This window comes from Aegilops tauschii, chromosome 3, assembly GCF_002575655.3.
Source record: "Aegilops tauschii subsp. strangulata cultivar AL8/78 chromosome 3, Aet v6.0, whole genome shotgun sequence".
Classification (NCBI taxonomy): domain Eukaryota; kingdom Viridiplantae; phylum Streptophyta; class Magnoliopsida; order Poales; family Poaceae; genus Aegilops; species Aegilops tauschii.
In genome coordinates, this window is record NC_053037.3 from 587,230,531 (window position 1) to 587,252,348 (window position 21,818).

Here is a 21,818-nt window from a genome sequence, read left to right on the forward strand (position 1 = left end):
AGAGAAAAACGAGAAAGATGCAACAATACATGGAAATAGGAGACATCAGAAGCATTTGCAGAACAACTGTGCTGGCTGATCTAGGACCAAACTGATCGAGTTGATCTTGATAAGCGCGAGATTTAGAAGCTTCCTCTTTGTTGAGCGGTCAATTTCTAGTGGTCACCTGACCAGTTCTTTGGGCACCTACACTTTGTTTTTGTCCTTCATCTTCTTTCTCTTGAGAGAGGCTAAACCAGTGTTGCCACTAGCGATCTGATAGGAACCATTCCGCCACAAGCTCTAGTCGGATGGTGTACTGGACGACACCCAGCCTAGCCAATGGCACCATGGTCTAAAGTTCACCAACACTAACGCGATTTAAGGTGGATTTTTCTAGTAAAACATGCCTGGTTGTACCGCCTAGAACCCATGTTTGAACAAGGCCTCAATAGCTGGGGGTCCTCTCATAGAGCGTTTGTTTCAATATATAGTAGTGATTTTCCAGATATGGCATAGTTTTACAACTAGGTACACATATCAGCGCAAGGTTTTTCTCTAAAAATGTTATTTATGAAGGGTTTTGTACCTCAATATTTATCCGGGTTTTGTGTAACCATCAATTTACTACCCCTTAACATTCTGAAAAGCTACCTAATAAAAACATTAACAGGTTGTTTGGATTAGGAGAATGAAAGATGGGTTTTCATAAAACAGATTTTAGGAGAAATTTTAGGAAAACGAGTTCTAGTTCGTTACTTGTTAACATGAGCTTATACAATTTCCTGTTTGGATTAAAAAGTTGCTTCTACAAAACCGTGTTTTGATTAGAACCTTTGAACATAAGGATTTAGATTAGACACTCGACCTCGCTGAGCCACGAACATCAGGTCCTTTCTCAGGAATCATGACCAACACGAGTGCACACACCCAAGCGAGAGTTGCACCCGGTTTGGAGGATTGGAGGTGACCGTCGTCCTGAAGTTTGTCTGGGAGCGCCGAGAGGTGGAAGTCGGAGACCACGTCGGAGTGCCGCACATCGCACGTGGGGCAGTGAGCGAGCGCCGCCATAAGCTGTACAAACATGCGCCGCGCGGTCTTCTCCAGAAAGCGGCGAGCATGGACGGGAAGGTTGCATCCGGGAGCTAGCTCCATGCCATGGTGGATCTTGGGGCGCATGACGAGAACCCCGGGGAGACGGAGCCTGGGTGGCGAAACCGGCGCATGGCCAGCACCTCCTGGAGCACGCGGTGTGCCATGCCCTCGGTGCCCATCACGTACACCTCGTCGATCTCCTTCACAGCCGCCGGCTCGTCGCCAGTAACCGAGTGCGCGAGTAGACCTTGCCGAACGTGCCGCTGCCGAGTGATGGTGATGAAGAATTTTTCCACTGGAGAAACTGTGGTACAGCACTTCACCTAGACACCCCAGAAACCGGTATGTCCTTGAAGAATTTGCCACCGGTGAACTATGGTAAAGCACTTCACCAAGGCACGGGAGGCAGATCAGAACAACTTCAAAGACAAGCAACGTCAGCACACGTTTATGTTGGGTTTCAACTGTTAAAGTGTATATTGTAAACGTGTGTATGATATGTGTATAAACCGTACATACGAGATAAGGGTTGCGTTGCGTTTCGGTTGTTAGAGTAGTTACAGATGATCTCGTATATCCCTTGTATAGATCATTACTTGGAGATCAATCTAGCAACTACCTAACAACCAAACCCTGTAATCTATGTGCCTATATAAACACGTAGTGTGTCCCTGCTAAGGCATACGCTTCACGCTACTTTTACATGGTATTCAGAGCCTATCTCCTCTAGCACATCCTCTCTGCGCCGCCATGGCTTCCTCAAGCACCGCCGCCGCCGCCGCATCCGTCCTTATCCCCATAGTTGAAAAACTCCATCGCTCCAACTTCAGTGTCTGGTGTGCGCAAGCCCTAGCCACCATCCGTGGCGCTCAGCTTGTCTCCTACCTCGATCCAGAGAGGGAGATCCCGGCACTCAAGCTTGCTGACAAGGACGGCAAGCCCACCGACGTGCCCAACCCGGCCTATGAGATCGACAGGGCACGGGATTCTCAGGTTCTAAGTTTTTTGTTCAATTCCATCTCACCTCTTGTGATGGTTCAGATTGCAAACTGCACCACGGCGTCAGCAACAGAGATATTCGTCTCCCAGACGCAGGCGGACATCGTCAACACGAGGATCGCCCTCTCCACCACCAAGAAGGGGAACTCCACCATCGCCAAGTACCTTGGCCGCATGAAGGCCCTTGGCGATGAGATGGCTGCCATCGGCAAGCCGCTCACCGACGACAACATGGTGTCGTACATCCTCGCCGGGCTCGACTTCGACTACATGTCCTTCGTCTCCCCCGTCTGCGCCAGGACCGTCCCCATCAAGCCCAACGAGCTCTACTCCCAGCTGATCAGCTTCGAGAGCCGCCTCGCCATGTTCGAGGGAAACTCATAATCATCCCACTCCTCCGCCAACACCGCTTCTCGTGGCGGCCATGGCTTCACTCGTGGAGGCCGCGGCAGGAACGGAGGTGGCTGTGGCCATGCTGGCGGCCGTGGCAATGGAGGCAACGGCAATGGTCACGGTGGGCGTGGCCATGCAGGAGGAGGCGGCCGCGACGATCTCCTGGAGGTTTTCTGCCAGATCTGCAAGAAGCCAAACCACACAGCTATTGAGTGCTACCGGCGCTTTGACATTGCATTCACCAAGGAGAAGAGTGCAAGTGCCGTGGCTAAGTCATCCTATGGCGTCGACACTGGCGCCACTGATCACATCACCGGCGAGTTGGACAAACTCACCATGAGGGAGAGGTACAATGGCCATGACCAAGTGAACATGCCCAACGGGTCAGGTATGCAAATTACTCATGTTGGTCAAGCTTATGTTCGTACTCCCACTCGCAATCTGCATCTAAAAGATGTCCTTTATTCTCCTAAAGCCACGAAAAATCTTGTTTCTGCCCATCGTTTGTCTCAAGATAATCATGTGTTCCTTGAAACTCACCCTCGCTTCTTTTTCATCAAGGACAAGGCAACGAGGAGCACCCTCCTCCAAGGCAGGTGTAGAGCCGGTCTCTATCCCCTATCATCAGCTTCGTTGCACCCGGGCAGGCAAGCTTTCGGTGCCACCAAGATATCTCCTTCAAGGTGGCACACTAGATTAGGTCATCCATCTTTGCAAATCGTCCAGCATGTTCTTAGGCAGAATAAAATTCATTTTTCCAATCAAGAGTTGAATAAAGCAGGAGTGTGTGATGCATGCCAAAAAGGCAAAAGTCACCAACTCCCGTATCCGCTTTCTAGTAGCACTTCGAATGCTCCTTTAGAGCTTATTTTTTCTGATGTATGGGGCCTGCCCGTGATTCTATAAATAAGAAAAACTATTATGTGAGTTTTATCGATGATTACAGCAAGTTCACCTGGATATTTCTTCTCAAACATAGATCTGAGGTCTTTAAAGTGTTTCATGAATTTCAAGCACTTGTTGAGAGACTCTTTGATCGCAAAATCATCACCATGCAAACAGATTGGGGTGGTGAGTATGAGCGACTAAATTCCTTCTTTTGCCAAATTGGCATCACACACCATGTTTCTTGCCCACACGCTCATCAGCAAAACGGCTCTGCCGAGCGGAAACATCGCCATATCGTCGAAGTTGGTCTCTCCCTCCTAGCACATGCATCGATGCCCTTGAAGTTCTGGGATGAAGCATTCATTGCTGCCACATACCTGATCAACCGTACCCCTAGCAAAGTAATAAACCTTGAAACACCTTTGGAAAAACTCTTTCATGAGAAACCAAACTACCATGCTCTTCACACCTTTGGTTGTGCTTGCTGGCCTAATCTCCGTCCCTTCAATTCTCACAAGTTAGAATTCCGGTCAAAGCAATGTGTGTTTCTTGGTTATAGCAATCTTCACAAGGGTTTCAAATGCCTAGATATCGCTGCTAGATGTGTCTACATCTCATGTGATGTTGCGTTTGACGAAACAGTCTTTCTGTTTGCTGCCCTCAATCCAAATGCCGGTGCTCTCATTAGGTCTGAAGTTCTTCTCCTTTCTGAAAACACCTTGCCTACTTCTGTTGATCAGGGGGACGAACATCTAGCTAATGATCCTTTGGGTAATTTTCATGAAAATCCTGCTATAAATTTTGGTGGAAATCCTATTTTGCGTCATGATTTTATGCAGCAGCAAGAGACAAACACAGGACACGAGGAGGATTCAGGTGCTGTACCAGATTCTGACGGCGGCGATCCCGAAGGCAATCCATCCTCGCCTGCCGCGCCAGGCAGTGGCGGCGTATCCGCCTCGAGGCCAGGCGGGCCATCGCCAGGCAGCCACGCGTTCCCCCGCGGCCCAGCGGGCGAGACATCGACATCTCGTGGCGGGCCCCATACTAGTGGTGGGCCATCTGCCATGCCATCCGCGTCGACGCGCCCGACAGGGCGGTCCCTCGACTCCGCCACCCAACCAACTGGGCCTCGCCAAGTCGCCCAGCCCGATGCAGACTCGGGAACGGGCGCGGGTGCGCCGCTGCCAGCCTCTGACAACATCCGCCTTGGATCGGGTGTCGCTGGATCGCGTGCTGCTGCCTCGGACTCTGCCGGATCCTCTGCGCTACGCGATTCTGCTGCAGCTCCTGTGCCAGCGCTGAGAACACGGTCACAACATGGAGTTGCCAAACCAAAAATTCGTACTGATGGTACGGTCAGGTATGACAAGCGTTTTGGAGGTCTTGCTGTCACGGGTGAACCCAACAATTTAAGTGAGGCTTTTGAAAGAAAAAATTGGAAAAATGCTATGGATGAGGAATATAATGCTCTTGTTCACAATAGGACTTGACACCTAGTCCCTCCAGCAAGGGGGAGAAATATCATTGATTGTAAATGGGTTTATAGAATTAAACGAAAAGGTAATGGAGAGATAGACAGGTACAAGGCTAGACTAGTGGCAAAAGGTTTCAAACAAAGATATGGAATAGACTATGAGGATACTTCTAGCCCTGTCGTTAAAGCAGCTACTGTCAGACTTGTTCTCTCTGTTGCAGTATCAAACAGTTGGAGCCTTCGTCAATTGGATGTGCAGAATGCGTTCCTTCATGGTGTTCTAGAGGAGGAAGTTTACATGAAACAACCACCTGGGTATGAGGTAAAAGGCAAGCAACATTATGTTTGCAAACTTGATAAAGCATTATATGGCTTAAAACAGGCACCTAGAGCATGGTACTCTAGGTTAAGTGTAAAGCTTCAAAGGCTTGGATTTCGACCCTCAAAGGCAGATGCATCTCTCTTCTTCTATAAAAGAGGCAAAGTAATCATTTTTATGTTGGTATATGTTGATGACATAATTGTGGCTAGTTCAGCACAGGAAGCAACTAGTGCACTATTAGAAGATCTTAAGAAGGATTTTGCTCTAAAAGATCTTGGTGACTTGCATTACTTCTTGGGCATAGAAGTAAAGAAGGTAACAGATGGTATACTTCTAAGTCAAGAAAAGTATGTGTCAGATATACTGAAGAGATCAGGTATGATGAATTGTAAAATTTCAAATATGCCTCTTTCAACTACTGAAAAGTTGTCGAAAGAAGAGGGTGAGCCTTTGGGAGCCAAAGGAGCTACAAATTATAGAAGTGTTGTAGGTGCTCTGCAATATTTAACACTTACAAGACCTGATATATATTTTCCTGTCAACAATGTATGCCAGTTTTTGCATGCTCCTACTCTTCAACATTGGACTAGAGTTAAAAGGATTCTGAGATATCTCAGAGGTATTATGAGTACAGGGTTAAAATTCACAAAATCAACCTCAACTTTGGTAAGTGCCTTCTCTGATGCAGACTGGGCAGGTTGTCCTGATGACAGAAGGTCTACAGGAGGCTTTGCAGTTTTCTTTGGACCAAATCTTATATCCCGGAGTGCAAGGAAGCAAGCTACTGTGTCAAGATCTAGCACTGAAGCTGAATACAAAGCTTTGGCTAATGCAACAGCCGAGTTAATATGGGTTCAGGCGTTGCTCAATGAACTTGGCATAAAACACTCTTCTGTTGCACGCTTATGGTGTGATAACATTGGTGCTACTTATCTATCAGCAAATCCAGTGTCCCATGCAAGGACAAAACACATTGAGGTTGATTATCATTTTGTTCGTGAAAGAGTAGCCAAGAAGCTACTAGACATACGATTCATCCCTACAAATGATCAAGTTGCAGATGGGTTTACCAAGGCCCTGTCATGGAGCAAGTTGGAAGAGTTTAAGAACAATCTCAACTTGGTGAAGTTGTGATTAAGGCGGCGTGTTAAAGTGTATATTGTAAACGTGTGTACGGTATGTGTATAAACCGTACATATGAGATAAGGGTTGCGTTGCATTTGTAATCCGGTTGTTAGAGTAGTTACAGATGATCTCGTATATCCCTTGTATAGATCATTACTTGGAGATCAATCTAGCAACTACCTAACAACCAAACCCTGTAATCTAGCTATGTGCCTATATAAACACGCAGCGCGTCCCTGCTAAGGCATACGCTTCACGCTACTTTTACATCAACCCTGTCTCCCTCGCCGCCGCACCCGCGAGCTGCCGCCGCAGCCCGTGTGGCCGTCGGTCCCGTCCGCGGCGGCGGGAGGAGCCTCCGGCCCAGACGAGCCTCGTGACACGGGCATGGTGCGGGAGCTCTTCCGGCGATGGGCCACGGTCTTTCGCCACGGTCGGCGCGGGCACTCGGCTGTCCCTCGCTGCTTTGAGCCGCGAGCAAGGGCACGGCCGGCACAGGCAGTAAGCGGGCGCTCGGCTGTCTGGCAAGGGCGCGGCAGCAAGAGCTCGGCCGGCACGGGCGTAGCCCGAGAATCGAAGGACCCAGTTGTAATTTAGATTACGGTTTTAGGGGGTTTATTTAGTTTTTCGGGAGTGTGATGTTTTTTGCAGAATCTGTTCTGGCGAAACAATAGTCATATCGTAAAAACATGAAAAAACGTTTTTGCTGTATCGTGTAAATAGATTTTACGGTATGAACTTTTAAGCGGAGATGCTCTCAGTTCCCATACCCACCAGCCATACAAGGGATTTGAATTATCATACCCCACCAATTTCCATTCCCCGATTTTAATCCCCCAACCAAAACAGGTTGTTAAGCATATACAGTAAAATTGGGCCAGCCTTCCACAATGATTTGGCACTTTAAACCGTCGGATTTATTGACTCAACGCTCCAGATATGCTGGCTAAACATTCATAATTGATCGCTTGTCCAACTTCGCGCAATTGGGCCCATTTCCGCGCCAGTCTGCTCGTTGTGCCCGAGCAAAAACGTCTCTTGGGCTGCGGCTCCGATGACCGACCTTCACTTGTGTGTGCACCCTATTTCCAAGAGACCAACCCATCGTCTTTTCTCCTCTCTAGCACTCGACTCTGTCCGCTCTGGATCATTTTCTTGAGATTTTCTTGATGTTCCCTGATTTTCTCACTTACCTTTTTTCCGCTGCTATGTATTTCCGATCCATTACGCTTTTTTATTTAGTGTACAATAGCGCAGGCTTGGCTATATGAATTTTCTAACATAGATACTTAGTTAACTAATAATGGGCTATGCTGCAGGATCCGTCTCTGCAAGTTTGACACTAAATAACTTCAAGTTCCATTTTCCCTACAAAAATAAAATAAAAAATAAAATCAGGTTCCAATTGCTACTGTGGCTGATCCAGATTAAAGGTACTCCGGGGAGTAATTAACCTTATGTGTCTAGCATTGCATACTGTTTCCCTTAATGTGGTGTTACAGTGGCAGCGTTCACAGCGCCACGTCAGCAAAATAAGTGCGCTTGGTCTGTCTTGGACCTGCATGAGTCAATTATACAAGCAGAACTAGCAGTCGACACCGTTTTCCACCAAGAGTAACAAAACTATTAGAGATGAATTTCGTTATCAATTTTGTAGTGAAAGCAATTATCATGTGTGTTGTCATGTGCTCAGTGCTTATCTTTCAATTAACTTTTGTGTGATAGAAGACGCTGCCGTGCCACTTGATGTCAAAGCAACACAAAGGTTTGTAAAGAATATAGGCTTCCAATGGCGTGTGCATGCATGGGTCTTGCAGTCAGAATATACGCGGAAGAGACGATTGAGGATTCTAGATAACATGTTTTACATTTGAGGATTCCTAGTATCCTATAATTCATGTGAAATTCTGGAGCCGCAGGCTCACGGACACAGCCCCCGCGTCGTCCCTGCTAGGGCGACCCGGGCGGCGCCCTAAACCCAGCCGGCGGGGGCGTGCTCTCCCTCCTTCCCTCCCTCCGTCGCCGCCGCGGGACGCCGCCGGTCTAAGCCCAGGAGCCGACGGCGGCGGCGGAGGACATCGCCTTCCTCCCGTGGCTCTAGGGTTGTGCGGAGCCCCGGATCGTGTGGGGGCGCGCCAGATCCGATCAGCACAACGGCGATGGTGGCGGCGTCGGAGGCGGTGCGGGCTGCGGGTACGGTGGCCTGCCCTGTTCGGGCGGCGGTGGCGGCGCACCATCTGCCTTTGGATCAGCGGCGGCGGCGTGGAGGCCTGGTGGTCGCGTCGGCGGTACCTCCGATTAGATCTGTTCTGACTGGTGCAGCCGGCGGTGGTGGCCATCTCATCCGTCAGAGGTGGTCGGCCTGTGGCTGGATGGTCGGATCTCAAGATTCGTCATCTAGTCCCGGCTACGAGTCGGGGAGACATAGTTGCCGGTGAAAACCGAACCGTTGGCGGGCGATGGCGGCGTTTTGTGTCGTTACCTTGATGGAGGCATCGCCGTGTAACTGTTTTCGACCCACTCGTGCTACTTCAGGGGAAACCTTAGGATCTGGTCTTCCGGATCGGACGATGACGGTACTATAGAGGCAGGAGGTGGAGCGACTTCGTCTTGCACGAAGCTTCGGTGAAGCAGTCAAGTCATGCCTGGCCGACGGGTGCTATGCTGAGTCATGCTTGGTTGGCAGGTGCTACGCACGACAAATATTACAGAGTCTTCGCATCTGGATGGACGAGCGCAGAGCGGTGGCGCCGTTGGGTGCCGTGGTGGCTTCGACGGATGTCCAGACTGGCAAGGATGATGCGGATCTCTCTCCTGAAGATGGTTCAGTGGTCCGATGATGATGGCGGGTTCTAAAACGTGTGCATGTGGTGTGCGCTTTAGGTAGGTTGCACCAGCTGTTGGTCCCGACACGTTATGTGGATGGATGGACGACGACACCGGTTTTAGATATGGGGAGTGAGAGCACTCCACATTATCGAGTTTGTAGGGGTGAGTGATGTCTTCGGGTGAATTGATGTATGTTCTTGTCAGACCTTTGTGAAATAATTAATAGGGATGGCTGCATGCATCAATTGATGCAGAGATTGAGGGTTTAACCTCTTTTTCTATATATTTTTTTGAAATTCTAGGCCCCGCCTAGTGAAATCGAGAAAATCTCAAAGCTTCATTCGACTTGCCTGGCATGTGCATGTGCATTTGCATGTGCACGGAGTTTACTCTAGCACAGTGAAATTCTAGGCCCCGCCTAGTGAAATCGAGAAAAAAAGCACAGTGCCACTTACGGACGTTGCGCCAGCCATTCGGAATCCCAGATATTGGAGGAAGGCGAAACCAATGTGGCTTGCGGGCGTTGCTCTGCTTCGTGGCCGTTGTCTGCTTCAAGGAGCGTTGAGGACATCTTTTCCAGGACACCTCTAGCACATCAGGTGAGCACTGTTGCGGTTACGATCGCCAGTTTCTTTGTTGATATCTGTGGTTCCATCTTTTGGATTCAGCGGGAAGGCGAGGCGGCAGACAACGGCTTATCTAGCAGTGTCTGATAGGCTGACACACCTTCGCCTCTTGAGGCTGTAGATCGAAATATGTCTCTCTTCCAGTGGCGACTTTCTACTAAGGCGAGATGGTTGCTTTTTTTTTGGAGAACTGAGCTCCTTCTCCCGGGGAGCAAGCAGACCAAATATTCAGGAGTACTTCTATCGTCAGTTAAAGAAGCACTCGAAGGAGCAACATCCACTCACCAACACATGGCTTGGATCGGTGTCCCATGTCCGCAGCCAGCATACAATTCTTTGGATTTGCACAATGTGCAATGTGTCAATGTGGTATGAGAATGTTTATTTGCCAATTGTTTCTTCAGTTCGGATATCAGGGCATTGTGGTTGTGTTATATATAATTTACTAATTCTAGAAATATACTGATTTTTTTCAGAAATAATATGTTCCGGGAAGTTTATTCAAGAGAGTTGTGAATATGTTCATCTCACTCTTGATACTGGATTCACAATGGGATGGTCTCTATTGTAGCAGTAGCACCTCTATGAGCTCGCATCAGAAGGGTGTCCTGAAGATGGTCTATTTTCCTCGTCTATATGAAGAGGATATTGTACCAGACTACAATATTGAGAGGTTCATCAATGAGACATTGACACATTGCTTCAATGTATATCCTGCATTTGATGAGATATTCAGTGACATGATGGTTTTCTAGAATGTGACATGATGATATCGGTAAATACTTTTGTTCCCCAGCATAGGTGTCAGTTGCTACTCCATTATTATGTTACCATACTTTATAAGATGACCTTCCTCTGGAATGCATGTGAATGATTACAAGAACAGTGATATAGCTAGGTTCTCCGTCCTCACAAATATGATTCTCTATATGCTTTCTTTCTTCCAACTTTCAAAAAGGGTCCTTCAAAGATTGGACTATTTTAGATCCAGATTTTTTTGGCAAGGAGATGAAGAAAAGAAAAAATACCGGTTGGTCAAATGGAGCATGGTTTGTAGGCCAAAAGACCATGGTGGCCTTGGAATTCATGACCTACAGGTCAAGAATGAGGCCTTGCTCAGTAAATGATTGTTCAAACTTCTTACTGAGGATGGTGTTTGGCAAAACCATGTTGCGCAACAAGTATCTAGGCCAAAAGGCGGTGTCCCAGGCCTATTGGAAACCTGGTGACTCGCATTTCTGGGCTGGCCTAATGGCGGCAAAGAAACATTTCTTTCCCTTTGGGTCTTTCGCGATAAAAGACGGGTCAGAGATTCGATTCTGGGAAGACATCTGGCTAGGCAATGCTAGTCTCAGAGAACAATATCCAGCCCTATATAACATTGCTCGCGATAAGAACAACACTATTGCGCACGTGCTCAGTTCATCCCCGCCTAACATTTCGTTCAGGTAGGATTTGATTGGCCCCGGACTTCTGCCATGGCATAATCTTTTGTCCCGGTAGGATTCGATTAACCTGACACAAGGTCGGGATGTGTTTCGCTAGAACCTTACTACATCAGTGTCTTTCACAGTAGTCTATGTACCGTGCGCTCACACATTCTGAGATACCAGTGAGTAATAACAAGAAAATTTGAAAGTCCAAGATTCCACTAAAAGTGAAAATCTTCATGTGGTATCTTCGTAAGGGAGTTGTGTTAACCAAAGACAACCTCGCACGACTCAACTGGCCAGGGAGTAAGAAGTCTTGGTTTTGTACTCAAGACGAGACAATCAAACACCTCTTTTTTGAATGCAAGTTTGCACGTTCTACGTGGTCAATCATCCAAATAGCATCAAATTTATATCCGCCCACAAGTGTTGCCAATATATTTGGTCACTGGTTGGACGGTATTCCAAATAGGTTTAAAGCGCTTATAAGGGTGGGAGCGTACGCCTTAATTTGGTCGCTCTGACTATGTAGAAACGATTTGGTTTTTAATGGAAAAAATGCTTCTCCTCTGCAGGTTATTTTCCGTTGTATGCACTCGCTTCATATGTGGTCTATGCTACAACGATCGGAGCACCAATCGTTGTTCAAGGCGGTGTGTACGCGGTTGGAGCAGGTGGCTACGGAGGTTTTTTTCCAACATGAGTGGCAGTATAACCTCCGGATCGATCCACCACCACCTTCGACATAGGCATAGCGTCGGTCTATAGGACTCTACTGTTGCCGATATGTCGGTTTATATTTCATGTTTTTTGTCAGACTTTTGGATTTGGATGTGTGCATCTTAGTTATGCAGAGGTCGGATGTTAATCATAATGTTTTGTATCCCCTTGATGCTACATTCTGAGATAATAAAATCGCCCTTTATCGAAAAAAAGGTTGGAACTTAAAGACTGCAGCTCAATCCTACAATTTTTCTGTAGTATTTGGTTAGCTAACTCCATGCTAGCAGTGTCAATATTTAGATCTGCGAGGCTGCTCTATCTATGTTGTGTGTCCCTTAGTACGAACGACCAACGAACAGTTCATGTTTTATGCATGTTCCTCCAAACTTCCATAGGATCATTCCCTAATTGTGTTTCATATGCCAATCATTTTTATTTTATTTAGGCATATCAGAGCTCAACACTGAGTTCATGTTATTTTCCACTAATTACAAACCAAATAATGACTGATATATATATGATGGTGCAGTTCAGATGTGTACTTGGGAATTGATTGATATCTGTATGATTTTCCAGTCTACATGTGTACCCTGCTCTGGGAATTGGGTGCTTCACTGAGTTTGTTTGAATTGTTCCCACAGAGTGCACCTAGCCAAATTAGCTTCTCCAACAGCAAACAATGATTAAAGGTGGCATCTTGAAATTTCTTCATTTTCAAAAAAAAAAAAAAATCTTGAAATTTCTTGGTGCAAGTTGTTACTCACTAAAGAACTAATAAGGTAAGAAGATATGAATATAAGTTATTAATTAAGCTTAATATGACCAACACTCTTTGGTAATATATCCAATACATTACCAATGCACTTATCGACCACAATGTACTAATTTTGTGACCTTTTCATATCATTTTATCAAAAGGTAAAAAGAATATTTATATCTTTACTTTCACTCAATAAATCCTTCCCTGGATAATGCTACAAATTCCCGCCGCAACTCGCGGGGTATGATCTAGTATATAAAGTGGGTTAGTCTACTCCTTGTGGCTTGAGAAAAGAGGAAAAAACTGCACGCTCACTCACTAGCTGACTGGTCTCGTCTCGCTACACAACGCAACACACGCACATTGCATTCATGATTCAAGCTTGAGCTAGTGCGGTGAGTGGTTGTCTGGGAGCTTTAATTTTTGCTTGGTTTTGTGTACCACTTGTGCTCTGGTATACATGGCAATGCATGAGCTCTTCATTATATGTTCCTTGTGGCATACAACCGCCACTACTCCTGCGTTATAGCCGCCCCTTTCTCTCTTTCTTTTGACTACCTCATGGACGGACGAAAGAAGGGAAGTTACAGAAGGGGGCGGTGAAGGCTCGCCAAGTAGACAACAAGCCCCCACCCCGGCAGTCCTGTGTTGCCGCGTGCGCTACAAAAGGCAGCTAGCCAATGAAAGTAAGTGGAAAGAATATAATACTTTTGTACTGACCCCTCTGGGGCCCCCGGTTGTTTTGAGGAAGGTTCTATATAACTAAAGAATCGGGTGGAACAAGTGATAGCAGCACAGCTATCAGAAGATAGCGATATGGAATACTCGTACATTCTCCCTATTAGAGAATAGTATGTGCATGGTATTTCTAGATGGTTCTTCCACCATATGCCAATGCACATTGAAAATATTTTCAAGACACATGCATGATTTGTTGAGCCCGCCAGCTGGAGAAATGTGTCCAAACAAAGTAAAGTAGGGTAAGAGCATGGTTAATAGTATAGTCAACAACCGGCTATATGGAGTTGTCATGTCACATATCTCCACTTCTAGTAAAAGAGCAAACTTAAATTACCCTATAGCCACACCAACAAATGTACACGGGATTACCAGAAACGTCGGATCAACCCACCCAAATCACATCTAACAATCCAAATTACATCAAGGGTCTGCCATACAAACCAACGCGCCAGATTGAATGTTCTGCCGGCAGACTACCCACATATGTCCTGCCCCCACCACCAAACCTCGATCACCTCCACCGAATCTCCACTAATTGCGCCACTGCCACAACCACGCACCGAGACTTCCTCTCTCTCCCTCCCGGTTTCCTCTCTGGTCTCTCTCTTCCCCGAACGCGCAATAGCGCTAGGGATTCGCCCTCCCACCAAACACTAGTAGAAAACTGGGCTTTGGCCACAGGGCAATATTCACATTAGTCCCGGTTCAGTCACGAACCGGGACTAATGTGAGCATTGGTCCTGGTTCGTGCGGCCAGGGGCCTGTCGGGCCTCGTGGGGGCATTGGTCCCGGTTCGTCCGACCCCTTTGGTCCCGGTTGGTGGGACAAACCGGGACCAATGGGCCTCGCTCCTGGCCCACCACCATTGGTCCCGGTTGGTGGCTTGAACCGGGACCAGAGGCTCACCCTTTAGTCCCGGTTCATACCACAAACCGGGACTAAAGGGTTGGTCCTACTAGCGGTCAGATTTTAGTCCCACCTCGCCAACCGAAGGGCGCTCACACCTGTTTATAAGCCCGTCCCTCTCTGCCTTGTTGAGCTCCTCTCAAAGTGAAAATAGATGCCCTTATACAGGGAATTTGACCTAAATTCAGAGTAAATTTCTTTGAATTTCATAGAAATTTATTATGAATTTAGGTTGAATTTTCTCTATAGGCGCATCTATGTTCATTTTTTATAGTAAATAAAATAAATAAACCTTAATAAAATAAATAAAAATAAATAAACCTTAATAAAATAAAATAAAATAAACTATAGTAAATAAAATAAATAAACGTTAATAACATAAATAAAAATAGCAGCAGTAAAATAAATAAAAATAGCATGACTAAAATAAATAAAAATAAAATAAATAAAGTAAAATACATAAGTAATTAGAAACAAAATGGAAAAAGGAAATAAGTTTTTTGTTGTAAGTAGAAACAAAACAAAATAAATAAAGCAAAAGAGAAAACCAAAAACAGGGAAAAAAATTATGCCACCTACTGGGCCACCACGGCCTGAATACGACTTGAAACCCGTCCATGGGCCAGGATTCAGGCCCGCAGAAGGCCCAGTAGGCCCCATAGGCAAAGAGAACGGTTAGGCCCGAAAGCCTGCAATTGAGAGGAGATCGAGAGGGTGGGCGCAGCAGCGCTTATAAACCACTCTCGAGCTCTCTCAACTAGCGAGGTGGGACTAAACTTTTGCAGCGGGGCAGCACAAGGCTTTTGGTCCCGGTTGGTGCCACCAACCGGGACTAAAGGGGGGCATGCGTACCGGTTCGTGGCACCAACCGGGACCAATGCCCCCCTTCAGTCCCGGTTGGTGCCACGAACCGGGACCAATGAGTTGCCTATATATACCCCATCGCCACAGCAGAGCACTTCACAGTGCTCTGTTTTTTCTGGCCGGCGAGGGGAGGGCATTTCGGTGCTCTAGCTCACCTCCTATGCACATGAGGTGTTCGATGAAATGTCTGAGCCACACTAGTTAATCTTTCTCCTCTCGAAACTCGACCTCCGAGCTCCATTTTCCCCGAGATTTGTCTAGGTTTAGCGGTCCGTCACGTCCCGTCCCCGTCTTCACCGTTGTCGATCGCCCGCGCCGATCTCGTCGCCAGCACCACCATGGTGAGCCTCTTGTTCTTATCTTCTTTCTGAAAGAAAAAAATTCTTACTTTAGATAGATACTTGTCTAATTTTGTTACTTCTATTATTCCTTCTTATTACATAGTGCGATGGTTTTGGTATCCGCCCCCGTCGGCCCTCGTCCTGTCTATGATTCGGATGTGGTATATATTATCTTTTTATAACTATTTGGTTCATTTATTGTTTATGACAAATATGCCGACCAACGTGACATAGATTTTATTTATCTAGGAGGTGGTTGAACCGGAAATTCCAACCGACCCTATTGTCGAGAGGTTAAATTTAGTTGAAGAAGAAAACAATTACTTGAAGGAAAAAATAAAAAAATTGAGGAGGAGAAGATGATATTGGAGTTGCATGTTGCGGATGTCGTCGATGATCACAAGATCAAGATGGATGCAATGCGCTTGAAGATTAGAAAGATTAGAAAATATGCCATTCATACCGAGGCTTGGTATCATTATGCCGTTGGATCAATTGTTACCTTGGTTGCGATTATGATCGCATTTGTTTTCGCATTGAAATGTTTTACATAGTTTCAATGTATGGTTTAATTAATTAGATGCTCTGGAGAGCTATATATATGTTGTTAGATGAGAACTATGTATGTACTTTGGTTTTAATGTGATGATGAACTTCTATTAATTTGGTCACTTAATTATCTATTCATGATGTTCTGTAATGGTTTTTGACACACTTAATTATATATAATGCACGCAGATGAACCGGCAATGGATGTACGGTGACAGACACACCTCCGAGTATATTAAGGGCGTGCATGATTTTCTCGAAGTGGCTGAGGCAAACAAGCAGAATGGTTTTATGTGTTGTCCATGCCCTACATGTGGGAATACGAAGTCTTACTCTGACCGGAAAATCCTTCACACCCACCTGCTTTACAAGGGTTTCATGCCAAACTATAATGTTTGGACGAGGCACGGAGAAATGGGGGTTATGATGGAAGACGACGAAGAAGAAGAGGACGATGACAACTATGTGCCCCCTGAATACGGTGATGCTGCAACGGGGGAAGCTGCTGAAGCTCAAGAGGAACCAGACGATGTGGCCAATGATGCTGCAAGGGGGGAAGCTCCTGAAGATCAAGAGGAACCAATGCCCGATGATGATGATCTCCGTCGGGTCATTGTCGATGCAAGGACGCAATGCGAAAGTCAAAAGGAGAAGCTGAAGTTCGATCGCATGTTAGAGGATCACAAAAAAGGGTTGGACCCCAATTGCGAAGATGGCAACACAAAGCTCGGTACCGTACTGGAATTGCTGCAGTGGAAGGCAGAGAATGCTGTGCCTGACAAAGGATTTGAGAAGCTATTGAAAATATTGAAGAAGAAGCTTCCAAAGGATAACGAATTGCCCGACAGTACATACGCAGCAAAGAAGGTCGTATGCCCTCTAGGATTGGAGGTGCAGAAGATACATGCATGCCCTAATGACTGCATCCTCTACCGCGGTGCGTATAAGGATCTGAACGCATGCCCGGTATGCGGTGCATTGCGGTATAAGATCAGACGAGATGACCCTGGTGATGTTGACGGCGAGCCCCCCAGGAAGAGGGTTCCTGCGAAGGTGATGTGGTATGCTCCTATAATACCACGGTTGAAACGTCTGTTCAGAAACGAAGAGCATGCCAAGTTGATGCGATGGCACAGTGAGGACCGTAAGAAAGACGAGAAGTTGAGAGCACCCGCTGACGGGTCGCAGTGGAGAAAAATCGAGAGAAAGTACTGGGCTGAGTTTGCAGCTGACCCAAGGAACATATGGTTTGGTTTAAGCGCGGATGGAATTAATCCTTTCGGGGAGCAGAGCAGCAATCACAGCACCTGGCCCGTGACTCTGTGTATGTATAACCTTCCTCCTTGGATGTGCATGAAGTGAAAGTTCATTATGATGCCAGTTCTCATCCAAGGCCCTAAGCAACCCGGCAACGACATTGATGTGTATCTAAGGCCATTAGTTGAAGAACTTTTACAGCTGTGGAATGGAACCAGTGTACGTACGTGGGATGAGCACAAACAGGAGGAATTTAACCTGCACGCGTTGCTGTTTGTAACCATCAACGATTGGCCCGCTCTCAGTAACCTTTCAGGACAGACAAACAAGGGATACCACACATGCACGCACTGTTTAGATGACACTGAAAGTATATACCTGGACAAATGCAGGAAGAATGTGTACCTGGGCCATCGTCGATTTCTTCCGACCAACCATCAATGTCGAAAGAAAGGCAAGCATTTCAAAGGCGAGGCAGATCAGCGGAAGAAGCCCGCCATGCGTACCGGTGATCACGTACTTGCTATGGTCAATGATTTACACATAATCTTTGGAAAGGGTCCCGGCGGACAAGCTATTCCGAATGATGCTGAGGGACACGCACCCATGTGGAAGAAGAAAACTATATTTTGGGACCTACCCTACTGAAAAGAGCTAGAGGTCCGCTCTTCAATCGACGTGATGCACGTGACGAAGAACCTTTGCGTGAACCTGCTAGGCTTCTTGGGCGTGTATGGGAAGACAAAAGATACACCTGAGGCACGGGAGGACCTGCAACGTTTGCACGAAAAAGATGGCTTGCCTCCGAAGCAGTATGAAGGTCCTGCCAGCTACGCTCTTACGAAAGAAGAGAAAGAAATCTTCGTTGAATGCCTGCTCAGTATGAAGGTCCCGACTGGCTTCTCGTCGAATATAAAGGGAATAATAAATATGCCAAAGAAAAAGTTCCAGAATCTAAAGTCTCATGACTGCCACGTGATTATGACGCAACTGCTTCCGGTTGCATTGAGGGGGCTTCTACCGAAAAACGTCCGATTAGCCATTGTGAAGCTATGTGCATTCCTCAATGCAATCTCTCAGAAGGTGATCGATCCAGAAATCATACCAAGGCTAAGGAGTGATGTGGCGCAATTTCTTGTCCGTTTCGAGCTGGTGTTCCCACCATCCTTCTTCAATATCATGACGCACGTCCTAGCTCATCTAGTCGACGAGATTGTCATTCTGGGGCCCGTATTTCTACACAATATGTTCCCCTTTGAGAGGTTCATGGGAGTCCTAAAGAAATATGTCCGTAACCGCGCTAGGCCAGAAGGAAGCATCTCCATGGGCCATCAAACGGAGGATGTCATTGGGTTTTGTGTTGACTTCATTCCTGGCCTTAAGAATATAGGTCTCCCTAAATCGCGGTATGAGGGGAGACTGACTGGAAAAGGCACGCTTGGAGGAGACTCAATAATATGCAGGGACGGGCATTCTTGGTCTCAAGCACACTACACAGTTCTACAGAACTCTACCTTGGTGACCCCATATGTCGATGAACACAAGAACAGTCTGCGCTCCAAACACCCGGAGCAGTGTGACGACTGGATTACATGTGAACACATCAGGACTTTCAGCAGTTGGTTGGAAACACGTCTCAGAGGTGACACCACTATTTGTGATGAGTTGTACTCGTTGTCCAGGGGACCATCTTCGACTGTATTGACTTACAAAGGATACGAGATAAATGGAAATACATTTTACACGATCGCCCAAGATCAAAAGAGCACCAACCAAAACAGCGGTGTCCGCTTTGATGCAGCAACCGAGAGGGAAAAGGACACATATTATGGTTACATAATGGACATATGGGAACTTGACTACGGACATGATTTTAAGGTCCCTTTGTTTAAGTGTAAATGGGTCAATCTGTCAGGAGGCGGGGTACAGGTAGACCCACAGTACGGAATGACAACAGTGGATCTGAACAATCTTGGGTACACTGACGAACCGTTCGTCCTAGCCAATGATGTGGCACAGGTTATCTATGTGAAGGACATGTCTACCAGACCGAGAAAAAGAAAAGATAAGGAAGCGAATACATCATACGATGAGCCAAAGCGCCACATACGATGAGAAAAAGAAAAGACGGGTCGGATATTCGATTCTGGGAAGACATCTGGCTAGGCAATGCTAGTCTCAGAGAACAATATCCAGCCCTATATAACATTGCTCGCGATAAGAACAACACTATTGCGCACGTGCTCAGTTCATCCCCGCCTAACATTTCGTTCAGGCAGGATTTGATTGGCCTCGGACTTCTGCCATGGCATAATCTTTTGTCCCGGTAGGATTTGATTAACCTGTCACAAGGTCGGGATGTGTTTCGCTAGAACCTTACTACATCAGTGTCTTTCACAGTAGAGTCTATGTACCGTGCGCTCACACATTCTGAGATACCAGTGAGTAATAACAAGAAAATTTGAAAGTCCAAGATTCCACTAAAAGTGAAAATCTTCATGTGGTATCTTCGTAAGGGAGTTGTGTTAACCAAAGACAACCTCGCACGACTCAACTGGCCAGGGAGTAAGAAGTCTTGTTTTTGTACTCAAGACGAGACAATCAAACACCTCTTTTTTGAATGCAAGTTTGCACGTTCTACGTGGTCAATCATCCAAATAGCATCAAATTTATATCCGCCCACAAGTGTTGCCAATATATTTGGTCACTGGTTGGACGGTATTCCAAATAGGTTTAAAGCGCTTATAAGGGTGGGAGCGTACGCCTTAATTTGGTCGCTCTGACTATGTAGAAACGATTTGGTTTTTAATGGAAAAAATGCTTCTCCTCTGCAGGTTATTTTTCGTTGTATGCACTCGCTCCATATGTGGTCTATGCTACAACGATAGGAGCACCAATCGTTGTTCAAGGCGGTGTGTACGTGGTTGGAGCAGGTGGCTACGGAGGTTTTTTTCCAACATGAGTGGCAGCATAACCTCCGGATCGATCCACCACCACCTTCGACATAGGCATAGCGTCGGTCTATAGGACTCTACTGTTGCCGATATGTCGGTTTATATTTCATGTTTTTTGTCAGACTTTTGGATTTGGATGTGTGCATCTTAGTTATGCAGAGGCCGGATGTTAATCATAATGTTTTGTATCCCCTTGATGCTACATTCTGAGATAATAAAATCGCCCTTTATCGAAAAAAGGTTGGAACTTAAAGACTGCAGCTCAATCCTACAATTTTTCTGTAGTATTTGGTTAGCTAACTCCATGCTAGCAGTGTCAATATTTAGATCTGCGAGGCTGCTCTATCTATGTTGTGTGTCCCTTAGTACGAACGAACAACGAACAGTTCATGTTTTATGCATGTTCCTCCAAACTTCCATAGGGTCATTCCCTAATTGTGTTTCATATGCCAATCATTTTTATTTTATTTAGGCATATCAGAGCTCAACACTGAGTTCATGTTATTTTCCACTAATTACAAACCAAATAATGACTGATATATATATGATGGTGCAGTTCAGATGTGTACTTGGGAATTGATTGATATCTGTATGATTTTCCAGTCTACATGTGTACCCTGCTCTGGGAATTGGGTGCTTCACTGAGTTTGTTTGAATTGTTCCCACAGAGTGCACCTAGCCAAATTAGCTTCTCCAACAGCAAACAATGATTAAAGGTGGCATCTTGAAATTTCTTCATTTTCAAAAAAAAAAAAAATCTTGAAATTTCTTGGTGCAAGTTGTTACTCACTAAAGAACTAATAAGGTAAGAAGATATGAATATAAGTTATTAATTAAGCTTAATATGACCAACACTCTTTCGTAATATAACCAATACATTACCAATGCACTTATCGACCACAATGTACTAATTTTGTGACCTTTTCATATCATTTTATCAAAAGGTAAAAAGAATATTTATATCTTTACTTTCACTCAATAAATCCTTCCCTGGATAATGCTACAAATTCCCGCCGCAACTCGCGGGGTATGATCTAGTATATAAAGTGGGTTAGTCTACTCCTTGTGGCTTGAGAAAAGAGGAAAAAACTGCACGCTCACTCACTAGCTGACTGGTCTCGTCTCGCTACACAACGCAACACACGCACATTGCATTCATGATTCAAGCTTGAGCTAGTGCGGTGAGTGGTTGTCTGGGAGCTTTAATTTTGCTTGGTTTTGTGTACCACTTGTGCTCTGGTATACATGGCAATGCATGAGCTCTTCATTATATGTTCCTTGTGGCATACAACCGCCACTACTCCTGCGTTATAGCCGCCCCTTTCTCTCTTTCTTTTGACTACCTCATGGACGGACGAAAGAAGGGAAGTTACAGAAGGGGGCGGTGAAGGCTCGCCAAGTAGACAACAAGCCCCCACCCCGGCAGTCCTGTGTTGCCGCGTGCGCTACAAAAGGCAGCTAGCCAATGAAAGTAAGTGGAAAGAATATAGTACTTTTGTACTGACCCCTCTGGGGCCCCCGGTTGTTTTGAGGAAGGTTCTATATAACTAAAGAATCGGG

At 46.1% G+C, this 21,818-nt stretch overlaps 1 protein-coding gene and 1 pseudogene across 1 annotated transcript; both read left to right on the forward strand.

The window, feature by feature from the left end:
* Nucleotides 1-2,497: 2,497 nt before the first annotated feature.
* On the forward strand, nucleotides 2,498-6,287 carry LOC109762450 (uncharacterized). Its single transcript, XM_020321312.1, has 6 exons — nucleotides 2,498-2,650; nucleotides 2,713-2,854; nucleotides 3,997-4,752; nucleotides 5,053-5,153; nucleotides 5,214-5,529; nucleotides 5,842-6,287. The coding sequence occupies exons 1-6, from the start codon at nucleotides 2,498-2,500 to the stop codon at nucleotides 6,285-6,287; spliced, it is 1,914 nt and encodes a 637-aa protein (XP_020176901.1).
* Nucleotides 6,288-16,821: 10,534 nt separating this feature from the next.
* On the forward strand, nucleotides 16,822-19,358 carry LOC141021072 (uncharacterized; annotated as a pseudogene).
* The last annotated feature ends 2,460 nt before the right edge of the window (nucleotides 19,359-21,818 follow it).

Coding starts and splice junctions, on each gene's coding strand:
- LOC109762450 (XM_020321312.1), top strand. CDS start 2,498: ATGGCTTCACTCGTGGAGGCCGCGGCAGGAACGGAGGTGGCTGTGGCC. Junction 4,753..5,052: donor TGGAGGTCTTGCTGTCACGG/GTGAACCCAACA, acceptor TCTCTGTTGCAG/TATCAAACAGTTGGAGCCTT. Junction 5,154..5,213: donor AACAACCACCTGGGTATGAG/GTAAAAGGCAAG, acceptor GGCTTAAAACAG/GCACCTAGAGCATGGTACTC.